Raw genomic sequence first — 20,190 nt, 5'->3', positions numbered from 1 at the left:
ACATATACAATACACAGTTCAGATGTTTCGTCCTAGTACAGGAACAAAAGGCTTAAAAAATATAATTCGAATGTCATATATCAATACCGTATATATAGTAAGATATAGTTTGGATAGTGCAGCTGGCTAAGGATCAATTATCGTATGATTGACAAGGTTGAAGTGAATGAATGTCTAGAACTCAGCATAACTTGATTATCAAATCAACACGATTCTTTTGGAGAACAACTTGTTTTCAAAGTGTTCAGCTAGTTTCGGAATTATGTATTTTCATTTGTGGTCAAGTGGAGTTGAGGATTGTGTCTGGTTTCAATCATTGGATGACTAACAAAGCGAGGTTAATGAATGCATGGAACTGATTAATGTGCTTTATCTCAGGCATTCACAAAATCCACACACTAGCGTAGAACTATGGATTCTGGATAGTGCATGTGGTTCAGGTAAATTCAAACACCAAAACTTCTTGGTAAAATCTACAGTGCGAGCAACTTTTATATTCAGCCGAACATGCTTCTTATGTTATGTGAGAAATTTGAACGCACATTTTGGTTGCTATTATTCAGATCGCAGAATGATTTACATTATCATCCGTTAAAGGTACCATCTCATCATAACAATAGTTGAATTTCAAGCACGCCACCGCTAAGTTGCAATGAAAAGTGGCTGCAAAGCCAAAACTTGGATCGAAGGTGATCAAAGTAGCAAGCAACGGCAAAACTGGGTAAATATGATCGTTAAGAACCACCAAAAACCTGAAAGAAGTGCACAACAGATCTTAAAATAACGATAGCTTGATTTCATGAGGGGGCATAAATCTGACAGAGATACTTACTCCTGCTAAGATATCCCTAGACAACTCCTTGGTCTCTCCAGTTTCAGTAACAACTGGTTTTTTCTGAGGGAAGTTGCGTTTCACTTTAGGTATCATTTGGACTTTATGTTTCTGTATCAGCAAACAATAAAGTAAGCAGTAGTTAATTTGAATAAGAAAACTCGATTTGTGTTCCGTTAAGATGATGGAATATTACACATGATACATCACTCAATCAACATAAAGTTAGATCATATATTGGAGCCCAAACACAAATTTACAACTAAATTCACCTTATTTAGTCGTTCTTCGATTTTACTTAAGGTATTAGCCTGGTCGACTTTTGATAGGTAAAAGTCCCGCTCTCTTTTAGCAGCGGAGAGTTCCAATGCTAGTTTCTGCTCTCGAGTCGCATTCTTGATTGCTGCAAACATTTGAGTTGTCTTAGCTCACTTCATGTCAAACGTACAAACTGTAACACGTCAGAAAATATGGAACAACCTAATTCGAGTACCTATCTCTTCGGTAAGATCATCCCACTTGAATTTGCTCAAGTATTTGATATTCCAAATGTCATAATAGAAGGATGACCTTTTCCTGCCACCTGAACCAGAATGAGTAAAGTGTCAAACACTAAAGTGATAATACAAGATATTTAACAAAATCCATCAAATTTGATTATCAGGGGATGATTTCATGTAAAAAATCAAGTATCGCTACAACTGTGATGGTGCAGTATTACATTCTCAACCACATATCATAGAATTGAGAAAGATCAAGTTTAAAAGCTATGTAGCACGGATACTCCTAATTTTTTTAAATCTCGGACACTGATACGACACGTCGATACACGTGTCAAATACGGAAAATTCCATGTCACCGACTATTTGTAGGTTTGACCAATCGGATACATCTTGAACATGGCGAGGATATGTCATGGACATGACCTGGATACGTTTTCTGGATATGTTTAGGAAAAATTGCAAATAATAAAAAGTTTTAGGGGTTAAATCATCACCCCTCTCTTACCCATTGAAGTTCATTGACACAGGTCGCGCCGCATTGGGCGTCGCCGTCAGTTCCTGGCCAGTTTTTTTGCTTTTCTTCTTAAATCCCCACTATGTTTTTTTTTTAAAGTTTAATGACAGCTTTAGTGTCATGTGGCTATGGTTGTTTCTCATCCATGATAAATCATGACTTCGCTCACTTCAACATTGTTTCTTATGGCTTTCTATCTCTAAATTTTTTAATTTTTAATACTAAATTATATAAATAAATATATATAATATTTAAATATATTTTAATAATTATCGTTTGTCACTCGTATCGTGTCTTATATTTTCAAAAAAATTCATATTGCCATATCTATATCGTATTCGATTCAATACCCGTATCTATGCAACATAGTTTAAAAGAGATACAAACAAACTATTCTGTTCAACATACCAATTTGTTCGCCATTTAACATCTTTGCTATTCTCTTCGCAACGCCTTTCTCAGTGAACTCAACCCACCTGCATCAAGAAAAGGCATATCAATTTTACCGGTATTATAGGCTACGCGTCAAAAGGAGAAATGAAGAGCAGAAAATGAAACAAGAAACAAAAAGCAAAGAGCATCCTCTTTGAGATTGAATTTTGAACACTAAAAATTCAATCACAAGCAAGTCCAAAGTAACTAATAGCACTTATTTGTAACAGTCAACGTTACTAGCAAGGATGCTGAAGATACAAGGGCGGACTACACAGACATTTGAGGCATTAAACATACCCTTCTGAGAATTCTTGTCCTCGGAATCCACCAGACTTTTTACGACGGACTTGTGCAGCAGGATCTGCAAATAAAGATTAGCTAATAAGCAGCAATATCAGTCTGGTTAAAAAAAAATTAGAAGACCTTTCTATGTGTATAAAGCACACCGAGCTTGACAAGCATAGCATTTTATTAACTGAAAAATACTCCATTTGATACAAAATTAACTAAACATCTAGCCCAAAACCTCTCTCTTGAATCAACTAAAAACTCAACCCATTTCATTAGGAAAACTTCAATGCTTCACCTTCAGGCGAAAGATATATTCTTTGAATTTCTCCATACTCAGAAAGAATCTGGCGAAGCTTCAAAGGGTCCATATGAGGAGGTACTCTACTTAAATAGCAAACTCCTCGATTGTCAGCTTTTTCAGCTTCCTTCATCAAGCTCTTCTTCCTTTTGTTTTTCTGTCTTTCCTTCTTAATCAATACATTCGAGCTTTTGTCATCCTCAGTTTGACAACTTGTTCCGGCTACCACTGGTTCTTCTACTGTCATCCTATCCAAATCTAACTAGACTTCTGCAATCAAAATGATTCAACTTGATCCACACATAGCTAAAAACTGCACATAAGTAAAAGGTGAATCAAAATCCATGATGACTCCATTAAAGTTCAAGTCATACACTTGTGAAATAGGTTTAAATTACAAATAACGAATTGAGTAAATTGAATGCAATTCGCCAGATTTAAAAACAAACACTTATTTTTTAAAAAAAAAACTATGAAGGTTAAAGAAGTTAAAGCCAATAGATCCAAAAATCTTCATAGAATTCAGTTAACAACACAAGTTTGAATCGAACAATAAATACGCCAACGAAGCTATTATCACAGATTAGAAGGAAAACTGACAATCGATTAACTACTAAATGTACCAATATCTGCGGCATGTAGTTCCAGTAGCTTGATTACAGGAGGTTGGCGGCTGGTAAGCTGTCGCAACGGCCGAGGTTGAGCGGAAGCTTGAGATATAAGAGACTATGTAAATGAATCCAAAGCCCGTGGCTGGGCTTTTCACTGTTCAAATTGACATAAAGCCCGACATTTTTTATTCAAAAATCAGTTTCAAGTGGTTTTTAAATCAAGATCATGTAATAAGTATTTGTTTAATTTAATTAAATTTTCACAAAAATCATTATTATAAAAAATTTGTATTTGTTGAAATAATATATTTTAATATGGAAAAAGTAATAGTTGAATATTTGAATGTTGAAAATAAGAGTTGTAAAGTTAGAAATTTGTGTGTGATGATGTAGGTAATGATGTATTTTATTTTTGGATTATGTGTAATGAAACTCTATAAATAGATCTCTCATTTGTGAAGAAAATCACAATTGAGAGAGAAAAATATTATAAAGTGTGTAGTTTGGTAAATTTTGAGAGTTTGAGATTTTTACTTTTTACCATAAATTTTTACTTTTTCACAACACGTTATCAGCACGAAGCTCTAAAAGTCCTACATACTATTCCAAGCTCCAAATGGAAGAAAAAGGTAACAAAAGTAATAATATTTATTTTACTGTTATTTATTTATTGTGTATTTATTTAATATACAATATAATGTTATTATTAGAAATAATAAAAATAAATTTTTCATAAACTTGTTATAAATCCTGGGAGGATGTTAAGACGACATCCCACACTCCCGGTAAGGGATACGACAAGTATAAAAGCCTATAAGGTTTTTAAACAAAATAAATTATGACACTCATTATAATATTATGATATGATATACATAATTATTTAAACATGTCTAATATTATATACATCATATTATTACCATAAAATTATACAAATACATACATTTATTTTTTTGTACACCATCGGTCATAAACGGTAACAAACGGCTAGTTTTTGCCCTATAAATATCATCTCACAAACACATTCAATCACTCCAACTTTCTCTTCTTCTCTAAAAATTATTCATCATCAAATTTTTCGAAGAAAAAAGAAGATAGCTTTCTCAAGGATATTTTTAATTATTTTGGTTATCATACTCACGAGTCTTGTATTTATCGGAGAATATCCTCCTCGTGCGTTTTCTTTATTTTTACAAATACTTGTACTTGTTTATCCGTTTCTTTGTATTGCAATATTTATTAACTAATAAAATGCATCGTAATTTTTTTTAGTACTACCATGTCAAATTTAACAAAGCTCGAATTTGTTGCGCTCGACATCACGGGAAAGAATTATATGCCATGGACTCTCGATGTAGAAATGCATCTTGAGTCATTGGGTCTAAGCGAGACTATTAAAGAAAATGGCATATGTACATCACAAGAAAAGGCAAGAGCCATGATATTTTTGCGTCGACATCTCGACGAGGGATTAAAATGTGAATATCTGACTGAAAAAAATCCCATGGCTTTGTGGAAAGGATTGAAAGAAAGATTTGAACATATAAAGGAAGTTATACTTCCGACCGCCCGTGATGAATGAAATATGTTAAGATTCCAAGATTTTAAGAAAGTCAGTGATTATAATTCAGCGATGTATCGAATAATCTCGCAGCTAAAATTTTGTGGACATGAGGTCACAGAATCTGAGATGCTTGAAAAAACATTTTCCACGTTTCATGCATCAAATATTACTCTACAGCAACAATATAGAGTACGTGGATTTGCGAGATATTCTGAGCTCATCGCATGTCTTCTTGTGGCGGAAAAAAACAACGAGCTATTAATGAGAAATCATCAGTCCCGACCCACTGGATCAACAGCATTTCCAGAAGTAAATGCTGTAAGTAAAAATGAATTTAAACCTCGAAACCAAAATCAAATTCAAAGACAAGATTTTGGTCGAGGTCGAGGTCGAGGTCGAGGTCGTGGACGTGGACGTGGACGTGGAATTGGTCGTGGTCGTGGACGCGGCCGTGGTTTTGAAAATAATAGAGATAATTATTTTTATAACTCATCCAAAAAAGCGTCCCAAACCATCCACAGAAAAGGCATCATGAGAATACAAGTGTTAATGAGAATCACTCAAAAAGATATGAAAGTTCTTGTTACAGATATGGTACTCCAGGACATTGGTCCAAAGTTTGTCGAGCCCCTGAGCACCTTTGTAAACTTTATAAAGAATCATTAAAGGGGAAAGAAAAGGAGACCAACTTCACTGAACGCAGTGACCGTTTGAGTGATTCAACTCATTTTGATGCTGGTGATTTTATGAATGATTTCTCTGGAAATAATCAACTTGTTGGTGGGATAGAAATGAACAATTTTGATGCTACAGATTTTCTCAATGATTTCTCTGAAAATGAACAATTTAATGGTAGAATATAAATGTACAATAATTTATTTTTCATGTATTCATGTAATAATGTTTTATTGTACAATTATGATATGTGTTATATTTACATATGTATTTTCAGTAATTTTATTTCATTGCATATTTTTTTGAAGTTCAAATATGGAAAATGCTATGAGCAAAGCTGAAGTTTGCATACCCGATAGTGGTACAACGCACACTATCCTCCGAGATAAAAGATATTTCTTGGAACTAAAACCAACAAAAACAACGGTGAATACAATATCAGGTCCTGTAGACTTGATTAAAGGATGTGGTAAAGCACAATTTTTGTTACCTAATGGTATTTTTGATCAATTATGCTTTATATTCACCACAATCGAAAAGAAATTTGTTGAGTTTTAATGATATATATTCCCATGGGTATGATACTCAAACAATGAATGAAGGGAATGAGAAATATATGTGTCTTATCACATATAAATCAGGAAAGAAATATTGAAAAACTACCAATGCTCCCTACTGGATTGCATTATACACATATAAGTCCCATTGAATCAAACATGGTAGTTGATAATTCTTCGATATTAACCAATTGGCATGATCGATTGGGACATCCTGGTTCAACAATGATGCGAAGAATTATAGAAAATACACATGGTCATCCACTGAAAGACCAGAAGATCTTTCAGAATAATAAGTTTCAATGTAAATCATGTTCTCTTGGAAAACTTATTATAAGACCATCACCAGTCAAAATCCAAACTGAATCGCCAATGTTTCTTGAACGTATTCAGGGTGATATTTGTGGACCAATCCATCCACCATGTGGGCCATTCAGATACTTTATGGTATTGATTGATGCCTCCAGCAGAAGGTCACATGTATGTTTATTGTCAACTCGAAATGTTGCATTTGCAAGATTACTTGCTCAAATAATAAAATTGAGGAATCAGTTTCCCGATTATACAATCAAGAAAATTAGACTTCATAATGCTGGTGAATTTTCTTCCCAGACTTTCAATGATTATTGTATGTCTATGGGAATCATTGTTGAGCATCCTGTTGCTCATGTACATACACAGAATGGATTGGCTGAATCATTGATTAAACGTCTGCAAATGATTGCTAGACCAATGATTATGAAAACAAAGCTCCCTATTTCTATATGGGGACATGCAATTTTACACGCTGCTTCATTAATTCGCATCAGACCAAGTGCATATCATAAATACTCCCCATTGCAGCTTGCATTTGGTAAAGAACCAGACATTTCTCATCTGAGAATTTTTGGATGTATGGTGTATGTGCCTATTGCACCACCACAACGAAAGAAAATGGGACCTCAAAGAAAGATTGGAATTTATATCGGTTATGATAGTCTATCAATCATTCGATATCTTGAACCTCAGACAGGAGATGTGTTCACAGCACGTTTTGCTGATTGTCATTTTAATGAGGAAATCTTCCCAATGTTAGGGGGAGAACAAAAACATACCGAAAAAGAAATTACATGGTATGTATCATCATTGTTACATCTGGATCCAAGAACAAAACAATGTGAAAAAGATGTACAACAAATTGTACACTTGCAAAGAATAGCAAATCAAATACCAGATGCATTTGCAGACACAAAAGGGGTAACTAAATCATATATACATGCTGCAAATGGCCCTGCTCGAATTGAAATTCCAAAGAAACAAATGGAAGATACTCATGATGTCATTAAACGCCTGAAGCGTGGAAGGCCAGTCGGTTCCAAGGATAAAAATCCTCGAAAAAGAAAATTCATAGAGAAACATGATGATCACAAAATAGAGAATGTTGTTCCTGAAGAAACACATGATGATGAAAATGTTCTGTCAGAACCACAAACTGACGAGAATCATGAAATCTCTATCAATTACTTTAATACTGGAAAAATATGGAACCGAAAAGATATAGATGAAATTGATGATATATTTTCTTATAATGTGGCAATCGACATCATAAATGATAATGAAGATCATGAACCAAAATATTTTGGTGAATGTAAAAATCGACAGGACTGGATAAAATGGAAAGAAGCCATCCAGGTTGAATTGGATTCGCTAAATAAACGTAATGTTTTTGGACCTATAGTCCTTACACCTGAAGGTGTAAAACCTGTTGGATACAAATGAGTTTTTATTCGAAAGCGAAATGAGAAAAATGAAATAGTAAGATATAAAGCTCGACTTGTTGCACAGGATTTTTCTCAAAGGCCTGGAATTGATTATGAAGAAACGTATTCTCCTGTGATGGATGCAATTACGTTTTGGTATTTGATTAGCTTGGCGGTATCTGAAAATTTAAAAATGCGTCTTATGGATGTTGTTACAGCTTACTTATATGGATCACTTGATAGTAATATATATATATATATGAAAATCCCTGAAGGCTTTAAGATGCCTGATGCACAAAGTTCAAAACCCAGAGAATGTTATTCTGTGAAATTACAAAGATCGTTATATGGGTTAAAGCAATCAGGTCGAATGTGGTATAATCGACTAAGTGATCACTTGATGAAAAAGGGATATGTAAATAATTCAATATGCCCTTGTGTTTTCATTAAGAAAACAACATCCAGATGCGTAATTATTGCTGTATATGTTGATGATTTAAACATCATTGGAACGAATAAGGAAATTCAAGAAGTTGTGTCATACTTGAAGGAAGAATTTGAAATGAAGGATCTTAGAAAAACCAAGTATTGTCTGGGTTTACAAATTGAACAAAAATAATGTGGAATGTTTGTTCACCAGACAAATTATACAGAAAAGATCCTTAAACGTTTTAATATGGATAAAGCAAATCCTTTAAGTACTCCAATGGTTGTTAGATCATTAAACATAGAAAAGGATCCATTCCGTCCATGTGAAGATGATGAAGATATTCTTGGTCCAGAAGTACCATATCTAAGTGCCATCGGTGCCCTTATGTACCTTACAAATTGTACAAGGCCTGATATATCTTTTGCCGTGAATCTGTTGGCAAGATTTAGCACATATCCAACAAAGAGACACTGGAACGGAATTAAACATATATTCCGTTATCTACGAGGAACGACAGACTTGGGACTTTTGTATTCAAAAGATGCTAATCCAAGTATAATTGGTTATGCTGATGCTGGATACTTATCTGATCCACACAAGGCACGTTCCCAAACTGGATATGTATTTACTCGTGGAGACACTGCAATATCTTGGCGTTCATAGAAACAAACGCTCGTAACAACTTCATCAAATCATGTCGAGATTATTGCACTACATGAAGCAAGTCATGAATGTGTGTGGTTAAAATCAATGACCCAACATATCCAAATTTCATGCGGATTATCATTCGATGAGAAGTCTGTGATACTCTATGAAGATAATGCTGCATGTGTTGCTCAAATGAAAGAAGGATACATAAAAAGCGACAGAACTAAACATATTCCTCCTAAGTTCTTCGCATTCACCAAGGAGCTTGAGAAGAATAAATGTATTGATGTTCGTCACATTCAATCAAGTGAAAACTCATCAGATCTCTTCACAAAGGCACTACCTACGTCAATATTCAGAAAGCACATATATAATATTGGGATGCGCAATCTACGAAATTTGTGAAGAGTTGTTCGTGTCAACATGAGGGGGAGTTTACGTGACTGCACTATTTTTCCCTTACTATGGTTTTTATCCCAATGGGTTTTTCCTAGTAAGGTTTTTAACGAGGCAGTACAAAACACGTAATGAAGACATCGTCGTATCATGATCATCATCACAAGGGGGAGTGTTGAAATAATATATTTTAATATGGAAAAAGTAATAGTTGAATATTTGAATGTTGAAAATAGAGTTGCAAAGTTAGAAATTTGTGTGTGATGATGTAGGTAATGATGTATTTTATTTTTGGATTATGTGTAATGAAACTCTATAAATAGATCACTCATTTGTGAAGAAAATTACAATTGAGTAGAGATAAAAATATTATAAAGTGTGTAGTTTGGTAAATTTTGAGAGTTTGAGATTTTTACTTTTTACCATAAATTTTTACTTTTTCACCACAATATTATAATTATTTATTTATCAAATATTATTTATTTATAATATTGTTTAATTTAATTAAACTTTTTACTATTTGTCGAAATAAAAAACAAACCAACCATAGTAAAAATATATTCCTATCATTATTTTAATATAATATATATACTATTGTAATGTAAATCAAAATTATATACAAAATACCATTTATCATGCTATTTAAAATTAAGCACCTATTTACTTTTGTAATTTCATATTTATTTCAAAACAAGACTTGTCCTCTTTCCATGCTCTGAGATGATGTTCTATTCCGAAAAGAAAAGGAATTTGATACTATTTTTCCCCATAAATTAAGCATCTATTTAAAAACCGTCGCTAATTGTTTTTTTTAAAATTATTTTATAAATTAATAAAAAAAAATTAGTTTTATAAATAATCTATTAAAAAACAACTCAACTAAAATTTATTTAGCGTTATTATGTTGAAAAATAATTTTAAACCATAAATCAGAATGATAAATTAATCTCCTCAACCCATAAAATTTGTACATAATACATTAAAAACCCATTGAAACAAAATTTAGTTTTATTTTATCACCACCATTTACTCATTAATTAAAAAAATTAATATATGTAATAATTTTAATGTTGACAATTTAATTATATAATATTTTAATAACAAATGAAACATATATTATTTTATTTCTAATTAGTAATAAAAACAAATTAATTATATATAAATCTAGAAAAAAGACTTACAATATCAACCTAGAAGACGTCGGAGCACCGTACACGTGCCAAAAATTCGGCTGAAAAACGATCGTGACCTGCGTTACAAGCTAACAAAACTCATGATTTTAACCAACACTCAGAAATTTATCAAGAATTGAAGCAAAAAAAACGTACCTTAAACCGAAACAAAAATCGTCCAAGAGAGAGGATTTTTATCGCACGCAGATGCGAGTGGAGTGTTTTGGAGAAAAATCGGCCGAAAATACGAAAATTTATAGACATGGTGCGACGTTTTTGAAAAACTGTCGCTAATAGCGACGGTTTCCCAAACACGTCGCCGATTTAATCGGCGACGGTATTGTTTAAACCGCCGCCAAACTTGCGACAGTATTTCTCCGTATCGTCGCTAAATGAGCCCCTCGCACAATTTAGACTTTAGCGAAATGTTTTTTTTTAACCGTAGTTGATCAAGTTCTACAAATAATTAGACTTATAAAAGATTAATGTTATTCATATATATATATATATATATATATATATATATATATATATATATTAATTTATCGTTTATATATCATATATTCTGCATCATTTCATTACACGAATCAAATGTTAACTTAATGTTTTCATGATATGTTTCATATATTGATATCAATTGTGTGAGTATCTCAAATTATTTTGAGAACACATTAATTAAATACAAAAGATACGGCTCTTTATAAACAAAAAAGACCTAAACTGATGTAAATTAGGAACAAAGATGACGAGGTCTGTGAGAAATGCTAGTTGACAAGAGAAAGAGGGAGAAAAATATAATATTGTGTAGGTAATAATTATTTGCCGCAGCCACTCAATATGATATATAGGATGATATTAATAAAATTTCATAGTTTTTAATGAATGTAAATGAATAAAGTAATTTTAAATAAATAATATTTCCATACTGATTTTCTAATACATCGAACGTAAAATCAAATGTAACATCATAAGCTAACTGCCACAGGTTTCGTGGTCACAAATAAATAAATAATATTTCCCACTAATTTCACTTTTTTCCTGGGAAAAGCCGTTACCTATTCAATATCAGATTTTATTATTTGAATTGAAATTATATTATATATTAAAAAAAAGTGAAATGAAAACTGATATAACCAATTAATCCATATTTGTTTCCCCCATAAGCCACCAGTTTACGGTTCATGCCAACTACTCCTTTTTCCTTCCTCTCTCTGCAGTTACACGTCCAAAACCTTCCTCAAATCTATATGCATATAGATATGCGTCTGTAATTAGCTCTGTGAGATCATCGATGGAGGGTGCTGGCGGTGGTCGTGGCCGGGGGAAGATGGATTCTTGGAATAAAGAGGAGGATGATTTGTTGAGGAGCCTTGTGGAGGAGCACGGGCAGAGGAATTGGTCTTTGATAAGCAGTGGGATTCCGGGCCGTTCCGGGAAGTCTTGCCGGTTGCGATGGTGCAACCAGCTGAGTTTGGAGGTGCATCACCGCCCCTTCACAGCGGAGGAGGATGGCGTGATCTTGCAGGCGCATGCCGTTATTGGGAATAGGTGGGCTACTATTTCTCGTCTCTTGCCAGGGAGGACCGATAATGCGATCGAGAATCATTGGAATTCCACGCTGAGGAAAAGAGGCGGATGCTTGGTGGGTGAAGCAGCGGCGACTAAGCGGAGCTTGGAGGAGGACGGTGGTGAGTCGTCGGAGTCGGGGTTGAAGAGGCCGTGTTCGCGCGTGTCGCAGGAGCGGAGTAGTTGTACCAGTGGGGATGCGGCCTTGGGGGTGGAGAATATGGGCCTTAATGGGCCTGATGGGCTGGATTCACTTGATCTAAGCCTTTCGCCTCCCGGTAGAGGAGTGATGGAATTACCCGTGCAAAAGGAGGAAGAGATCGAGATCGTTAATGAAGGGCCAGAGAAGAAATCGACGGTGGAGATTGGGGATGATCGCTTCAAGGAAGTCCTGCGGAGGACAATCGCGCAAGAGGTTCGCAACTACTGTGAAAAGCTACAGTCTGAAGATGGGCTTCCATTTGGGCCTAAAACTCAAAGCACTGACTAAAGGTTGCTTGTTATTGGGCTTTGGTTCTTACAATGTGTACAGGGCCCTTAAAAAATTAAGGGGAAAATGTTGAGAATGGTCCATATCATATATCTGACTAACAATTGAACTAAAATAACAATTTTGTCCCTAAAAAACTAATTGGTACATTTTTTTTCTAATATTCTGGTTTTGAGTTTTGACTCTTATTTCTTTCTAAACTTTTGTGACTATTTTTGTGAATTCGTGTTATGAATCATGTTGTAAATTATTTCGGATATGAAAGTGTGAAAAATATATGGATAACGACGACGACGACTACACGGTGAATCAAGATGAGAAAATTTGATTAAAGTGTTATCAATAAATGTACTTATTTGATTTTAATAAAAAATGAAGGACAAATGGGTGAATGCCATCTCATTGACGGACATAAATATGAACAAGGTTAGTGGACATCATAAAAAAACTATATATATATATGTGTGTGTATAATTCATCAATATTTAAATATTATTTAACTCGTGAAATTATATGATGAATGCTAGTGCACTCGTATTTATGATTTATAATTTAAATTTATTCAAAACTTGAGTCCAAGCTGGATGATTTTGGAATAAATTTTCATTCAATGAAATAAAATTGATGTATCTAATCTAACTTTTGTAACGATTGGTTAAGACTTAAATTAAATATACCTAAAGGCTGAAATCTAATGTGAAATCTTGAAATTTATAGGTTGGAGACTATATATATATATATATATATATATATATATATATATATATATATATATATATATATATATATATGCATGCAACAATTTTGTTTTAAAAACAAACTCACCAAATGTTAAACAAAAAGTTATTAATTTTTTAAAATTTGGTTTCTCTTTGTTTTTATTCCAAAGAGGTGATTATAATTAGGTATAACTGATATTCGTCATAATAACATTTTGTGTTATTCGTTACTAATATTATAGTTTTATTATGGGAGACAGACGTCCATACGATCCTCAAATAACCAAAGACGAATGGGTGAATATGTCTTTAAAAAAACTCTATTCTTTTTATGTCTCAATCTCCTACTCGTCGTACTGAATAATGATATAGAATTAAGTAATTTCCGGAAAAAATTATTATGGGGTTGTAATTTGGGACTGGTCAAATATGGATTAATTATATAGAATTAGATGATGAAAATTTTGAATTTATATAAGTTTTTCTAATATGAGTGGATAAATATATGCTCATATTGGGTTTGTACAAAACAAAATAAAAAAGTAAAAATAAGAAGGGGGAGTGGTAGTCAAACAAGAAAGTCAGCTCGAAGCATGCAACGACACAGCGGGCAGCTCGGCTGTTTCTTCAGCCATTCATCCAAACACCCCGAGTGAAAACAATGGCGGCATTGCGGCAGAATCTTAACCTCGTCCGCATCTCCAAATAATCCGAGGCATATACAGCACTCAGCACCGGCGCTCGCCTCCGCCGCCGCACCGTACATCACAACTGGTATGTCATCGACCGCCACTGGGTCGAGGCCCAGTGCTGGCTTCGGCGACGCCGCGTGGGTGGAGGAATTCGCGGGGGGCAGGCGCCTTCGGCTGGCCCACCTCGAGCACAGGAAGAGCACGGTGAATAAAAGTGTGATGAACAAGAGTGTTACGCCGACGAAGAAGAGAACAGTGCCGTTAATTTGCAGGTTTGAGTCCACGTCGCATTCGGCCAACTGGTAGCGGGAGCGGATCATCGGCTGCCGGAATCTTTTTTGTGACGACGAAGTCTTCATGACAGCATAGGTGAAGTGTTAACGTGGGAGAGATCGAGAAATTAAGATTAACAACTTCGTGTTTTTTCATGTAAGAAGATACGAAGTTGGAGGTTTCTGGTTGGAGATATATAGCAGCGGAGGAGATGGGACGACTCAGTTCATGTTATGATAATATTAATATTAATTATTAGGTAGCTCGAGCTTTTGCAAATATTATGTTTTATTTTATTTTAAAAGATAATAATTAATGTTTTTATAAATATTTCAAAAAAAGATTTCGATAAAGAAACAAAGATAATTAAAATTTTCCATTTTTTTAAAAAACTATTATTATGAACTAAAAAGGCGTTTTTGTGCTCTGACAGCAAATTTTCTTAAATTTTTTTACGATGTCATTTACTACTTTTGGTGTACACTAGTTAAACATTTGAACTAACTCAATACTCTGTAAATCACTTTAGTCAGATAAACCATATTAGATGAGTTTTGTATGACAAGCTCGTCCAAAAAAATGTTGACAAGAGAATCAAACCTCTACTATTGACATATTCTACCAACTTGGACAACGTTTGGAGACGAATTGTGGTTTTCTACAATTATTAATTAATATTGCCAGAGAGTGATGATCCAATACATCGATAAAATTTGTTTTATGAATAAACACGTCTTATATTATAAAAATTTGATTAAAGGGACTACAATATATCTTATTATAACAAACTATTGAGTATGACTAATCATATAATATCGTATACAATATGAATCCAAGTCGATTACATAATTGTATTTGTCATATTGGATTCATGAATCACATTAATGACAATATAGGTACAATTTTAGGAACTTGTATGGTCTATGTCAAATTATACAATCCCAAATATGGATTATTCCATCATACCCCTGCAGGCAGTACCCCTGCAGGCACTGCCTGCAGGGGTACATCCAAGAGTCGGAATTTTTTCTGGCCCAAATTTTTTTTAAAATGAAGTAGAATTCCAACCATTGATATGGGGTGTGGGCAAGATCGAACAAACCCCCAAATATAGCATGGTTGAACATGACTTTTTAGTTTTTTCTTTACAAAAATCAAATTGAAGAATTAAATAATGATATTGGCGTCACACATTACAAATATAATTAAATCATGTGAGGATTTATAAGATTTCAATCACAACTTTAAATAAAAGCGGGGGTGAATACGATGGCAAAATCTTCTGGTCCACTTATTACTTTTAATATTGCTTAACTTTGTTCACACAAGTCTTGTATGAACGAATTATTAAAAATTAAACGCTCAAATAATTATATATAAACAAAATACAACATTTTATTTATCTCTATTTTTTAAAAAATGAAAAATAAATTATTTTAACCGGTTATCTTGCTTGAAATATATATATTTTTTAAAACGACAAATATTTTTTCTTTATTTCATTATATTTTGTTTAATACATAATGTTCAGGACATTTGATTTTTAATAATTCGTATAAACGAAACTTGTTTGATCAAAATGTAGAATTATCTCAAGCTTTAGGTTAGACTCGTCTCTTGTACATAAGATCTCTACGACATAAGTTATATTAAAATGTAGAATTTTATATCGACATATCATTTCTAGGCAAAAACTTGTGTGAGACGGTCTCACGGGTCGTATTTGTGAGACGGATCTTTTATTTGGGTCACCCATGAAAAAGTATTACTTTTTATGCTAAGAGTATTACTTTTTATTGTGAATATGGGTAGGGTTGACCCGTCTCACAGATTATGATCCGTGAAACGGTCTCACATGAGACTTACTCTGATTTCTATTGGAAAAATCTAACCTTTTTTTAAAAAATATCTTATGTGGAAAGTGGATAAAGACTCGACCAAAACTCACAACTGAAATTGGAATTGATCTTTTATAAAAAGCACCGATATTTCAAAGCTAACATTTTACTCTTCTCAGCTTTTGGATAGATATTTTCTCCAAGCTCGTTACCTAATTCCTCTTGTTCCAAGTTCTGATTGTATTTTCTGCATTACATGGCTTCTGGTGTCATACCAATTGGCAAAAACTTATGTGAGACGGTCTCATGGATCGTATTTTGTGAGACATATATCATATTTGGGTCATCCATGAAAAAATATTACTTTTTATGTTAAGAGTATTACTTTTTATTGTGAATATCGGTAGGATTGACATGTCTCACAGATAAAGATTCGTGAGACCGTCTCACGAGAGACCTACTCATAAAGTTCTGAGTATTGTTCTAATCATATTTAATTTAAACTTATATATTTAATTAGTTTTGTATTACCTTTATATTGGTATTACTATCCAGCAACTTGATGATGGGTGAACAACTAAATTAGTCTTAAAATGGAAATAAAATTGGACTTTACTTTTAAATCATGAACGACCATACCCAAGTTGAGCAATTAGGTGCCGTGAATATTGTGTCACTGATATATAATAAGATTTTAATTAAATCATAAAATACATACACACACCTATAAATATAAAAAAGCGTCCAAGGTGTTGACATTTCAAGCACATTTTTTTTTTATTCAAACCATTTTTTTTTAAAGGTTGGTTCAAAGTTGGCTACCAAACTTTGAACACACATCCTCCATTCACACTTCACCAACCCCAAAAATTTTTCCTATAAATACCATGCATTTGCATCCATTCAATCCATCCCAAAAACATCCCAAAAGCACAAGCATTTGAGTGTTGTGTAGCCTAGTCATTTAGATAAATTTTAGTATGCTCTGTGGTTGCGGCAATGTCCGATCTTCCACATCAGAAAGAATTTTCTATGTGATTAGAGTTGTGTTAGTTCCACTTTGAAAGTGAGATTGTGTGTGTTTCATCCAAGAATAATTATTCTTGAAGTTCTTGGTGTCCCCTAAGTTGTTCTAGGGAGAGTTGTTGTTATCTCCTATTTTTGTAGGAACGATTTGTACCCATTATTGATATAGTGGAGATTTCTTTTGTTGGACTTCGGTCTCGTGGTTTTTCCCTAATTTGGGTTTTCCACGTAAAAATCCTTGTGTCGTTTTCTTCATAATTATTATCATTGTTGATATCGTGGAAATACTTTGATCTGATATTATCGCTAAAGGGAAAAGATTCAACACTTCCGCTGTACGAAAAGTTATTTAATTTGGCTATCTTTCCCAACAAGTGGTATCAGAGCCGTGTTAGGATACATGGAAGAATCCATTGGAGGAATGTTTAAACTCAACGGATCAAATTATTCCATATGGAAGGCAAGCATGTTGGACCTGCTATATTGCAAAGATCTGTATTTGCCATTGAGTGGAGATAGTGCCAAGCCAGAAAACATATCAAACGAAGAATGGACTATACTGCATCGAAAAGCTGTCGGTTTCATACGACGTTTTATCGAACACAGTATATTTCATCACTTCGCGAACGAGAATAAAGCTGATGCTCTGTGGACCAAAATTGAAGCTATGTTTGAGAGAAAGAATGCCTTGAACAAAGCTTCGATTATCAGAAATCTTGCACGACTGAGATACAAAGAAAATGCAAATATGACAGAGCATCTGAATGCTTACCAGGGTCTAATCAACCAATCTATCACCATGAAGATTACCTTGGATGACGAAGTTACGGCACTATTATTACTGAGCTCCTTGCCAGATAGTTGGGATACTCTTGTGGTGTCGCTCAGTAATTCTGCTCCTGATGGAAAACTGACATTACAAACAGTCAAAGATTGTCTTCTAAATGAAAAGTCCAGAAGAAAGGAGCAAGTAGCCAACTCTGAAACTAAGGCATTAGTTACAGAAATAGCTGATAATCGAGGAAGAAATTACACCAGAGGACCTCATAAAGGAAGAGACAAATCCAGAGGAAAGTCCAAAACCAGAAAAGAATTCAAGTGTCATTATTGTGGAGGTCCAAATCACTATGAAAGAGAATGCAGAAAAAAGAAGAGAGATCAAAGGAATGGGACAAAGTCGGAAGAGAAAGACACGACTGCAGTTACATCCGATGGAGATATTATCATCCTTGGTGATGATGCATGTGTCAGTATATCATACCAGCAAACTGATTGGATGATTGACTCGGGAGCTTCATATCATATTACTCCACACAGAGATATGTTTGCGTCCTACTCAAGTGGAAACTTTGGCAAAGTTAGAATGGCCAATCAAGGTTTGACTGAGGTCGTTGGTATGGGGAGCATTGTCTTGGAGACAGATACAGGGTGTCATCTCGTTCTCAGAGATGTTCGACATGTTCCAGATATTCGATTTAACATCATCTCTACAGGCAAGCTTGATGATGATGGTTGTTCCAGTCACTTTGGTGGAGGAAAATGGAAACTCACCAAAGGATCTCTTATTATTGCTAGAGGTATGAAGCAAAATTCTCTTTACCTCATGCAAGCAAAAATATCAAATGGAGAGGTTCATGCATCTACAAAAACCTCATCCATTGAGTTGTGGCACAAGAGACTTGGACATATTAGCCAGAAGGGAATGGAAACTTTGGCTAAGAGAAAACTCCTTCCTGAAGTATCTGGTATGCATTTGGAAACTTGTGTTGATTGTTTGGCCGGAAAACAACACAGAGTTGCATTTCAAAGTTTTTCTTCATCAAGAAAAACTCAACGCTTGGAGTTAGTACACACAGATTTGTGTTACATGAAAGACAGAACTCTCGGTGGTGCACTGTATTTTGTGACCTTTATTGATGATTTCTCACGAAAGGTCTGGTGCTTTGCGTTGAAATCTAAAGATCATGTCCTTGAGGTCTTTAAGCATTTTCACGCAAAAGTTGAAAGAGAAACAGGAAAGAAACTGAAGTGTATTCGTTCTGACAATGGTGGTGAATACAGGGGTCCGTTTGAGCAATACTGTATAACTCATGGTATCAGGCTTGAGAAAAGTGTTCCAAAAACCCCTCAGCACAATGGTCTAGCTGAAAGAATGAACAGGACAATTTGTGAAAGGATAAAGTGTATGTTATCACACTCCAAATTGCCCAATTCCTTTTGGGGCGAAGCTATGAGAACTGCAATTGATTTGATCAACCTTTCTCCATCAGCCGCGTTAGATGGTGATGTTCCTAACAAAGTTTGGACAGGGAAAGATGTCTCATACAAACACTTGAGAGTGTTTGGTTGCAAAGCTTTTGTTCATATACCAAAAGATGAAAGATCCAAGCTTGATGACAAATCCAAAAAGTGCATATTTTTGGGTTATGGCCATGAAGAGTTCGGATACAGATTATGGGATCCATTGAATCAAAAGATTGTTAGAAGCCGAGATGTTGTATTCCTCGAAGATGAAGTTGGTTCTGATGCGGAACACAACAAACAATCACAATCATCCAATTCAGAATTTCCTGTAAATTTAGATCCAGTTTATTTCCCCACAATTCAGGATCACGGGGGAGAAACACAAACTGAGCATGATGAGATAATTGAGCCAATAGATGCTCAAGACAACTCTTCAACTCCACCTTCAGAAACAGAGATCAGAAGGTCCACCAGACAAAGAGTACCTTCTATGAGATACAACCCACATGAGTATGTGATGATCACTGATGACGGAGAACCAGAGAGTTTCAAAGAAGCTGTATCAAGTACACAAAAAGATAAGTGGATCGAAGCAATGAAAGAAGAGATGCAATCGCTTCATGAAAATCACACCTACAACTTAGTAAAGCTACCAAAAGGTAAGAAATCACTCAAAAATA

The 20,190-nt window shown here is 34.3% G+C and overlaps 3 protein-coding genes across 3 annotated transcripts; 1 reads left to right on the top strand and 2 right to left on the bottom strand.

Moving 5' to 3' along the window:
• Positions 1-35: 35 nt before the first annotated feature.
• Positions 36-10,893, bottom strand: LOC140805119 (pre-rRNA-processing protein ESF2-like). Its single transcript, XM_073161319.1, has 8 exons — positions 10,819-10,893; positions 2,871-3,186; positions 2,582-2,645; positions 2,258-2,325; positions 1,326-1,415; positions 1,105-1,235; positions 833-943; positions 36-752 (listed from the first exon to the last, which is right to left on the bottom strand). Exons 2-8 carry the CDS (start codon positions 3,118-3,120, stop codon positions 735-737), a joined length of 732 nt encoding a protein of 243 aa, XP_073017420.1. The 5' UTR covers positions 3,121-3,186; positions 10,819-10,893; the 3' UTR covers positions 36-734.
• Positions 10,894-11,831: 938 nt separating this feature from the next.
• Positions 11,832-12,850, top strand: LOC140805046 (transcription factor MYB77-like). Its single transcript, XM_073161230.1, has one exon. It carries the CDS (start codon positions 11,954-11,956, stop codon positions 12,716-12,718), a length of 765 nt encoding a protein of 254 aa, XP_073017331.1. The 5' UTR covers positions 11,832-11,953; the 3' UTR covers positions 12,719-12,850.
• A 1,155-nt stretch (positions 12,851-14,005) lies between these two features.
• Positions 14,006-14,488, bottom strand: LOC140804516 (RING-H2 finger protein ATL66-like). The gene has a single exon (XM_073160553.1). The coding sequence runs from the start codon at positions 14,486-14,488 to the stop codon at positions 14,006-14,008; it is 483 nt and encodes a 160-aa protein (XP_073016654.1).
• Between the last annotated feature and the right edge of the window lie 5,702 nt (positions 14,489-20,190).

This window comes from Primulina eburnea, chromosome 11 (assembly GCF_022965805.1).
Source record: "Primulina eburnea isolate SZY01 chromosome 11, ASM2296580v1, whole genome shotgun sequence".
Taxonomy (NCBI): Eukaryota; Viridiplantae; Streptophyta; class Magnoliopsida; order Lamiales; family Gesneriaceae; genus Primulina; species Primulina eburnea.
Note: the sequence above shows the minus strand (reverse complement) of the source record. Positions and strands in the feature narration are given on the sequence as shown.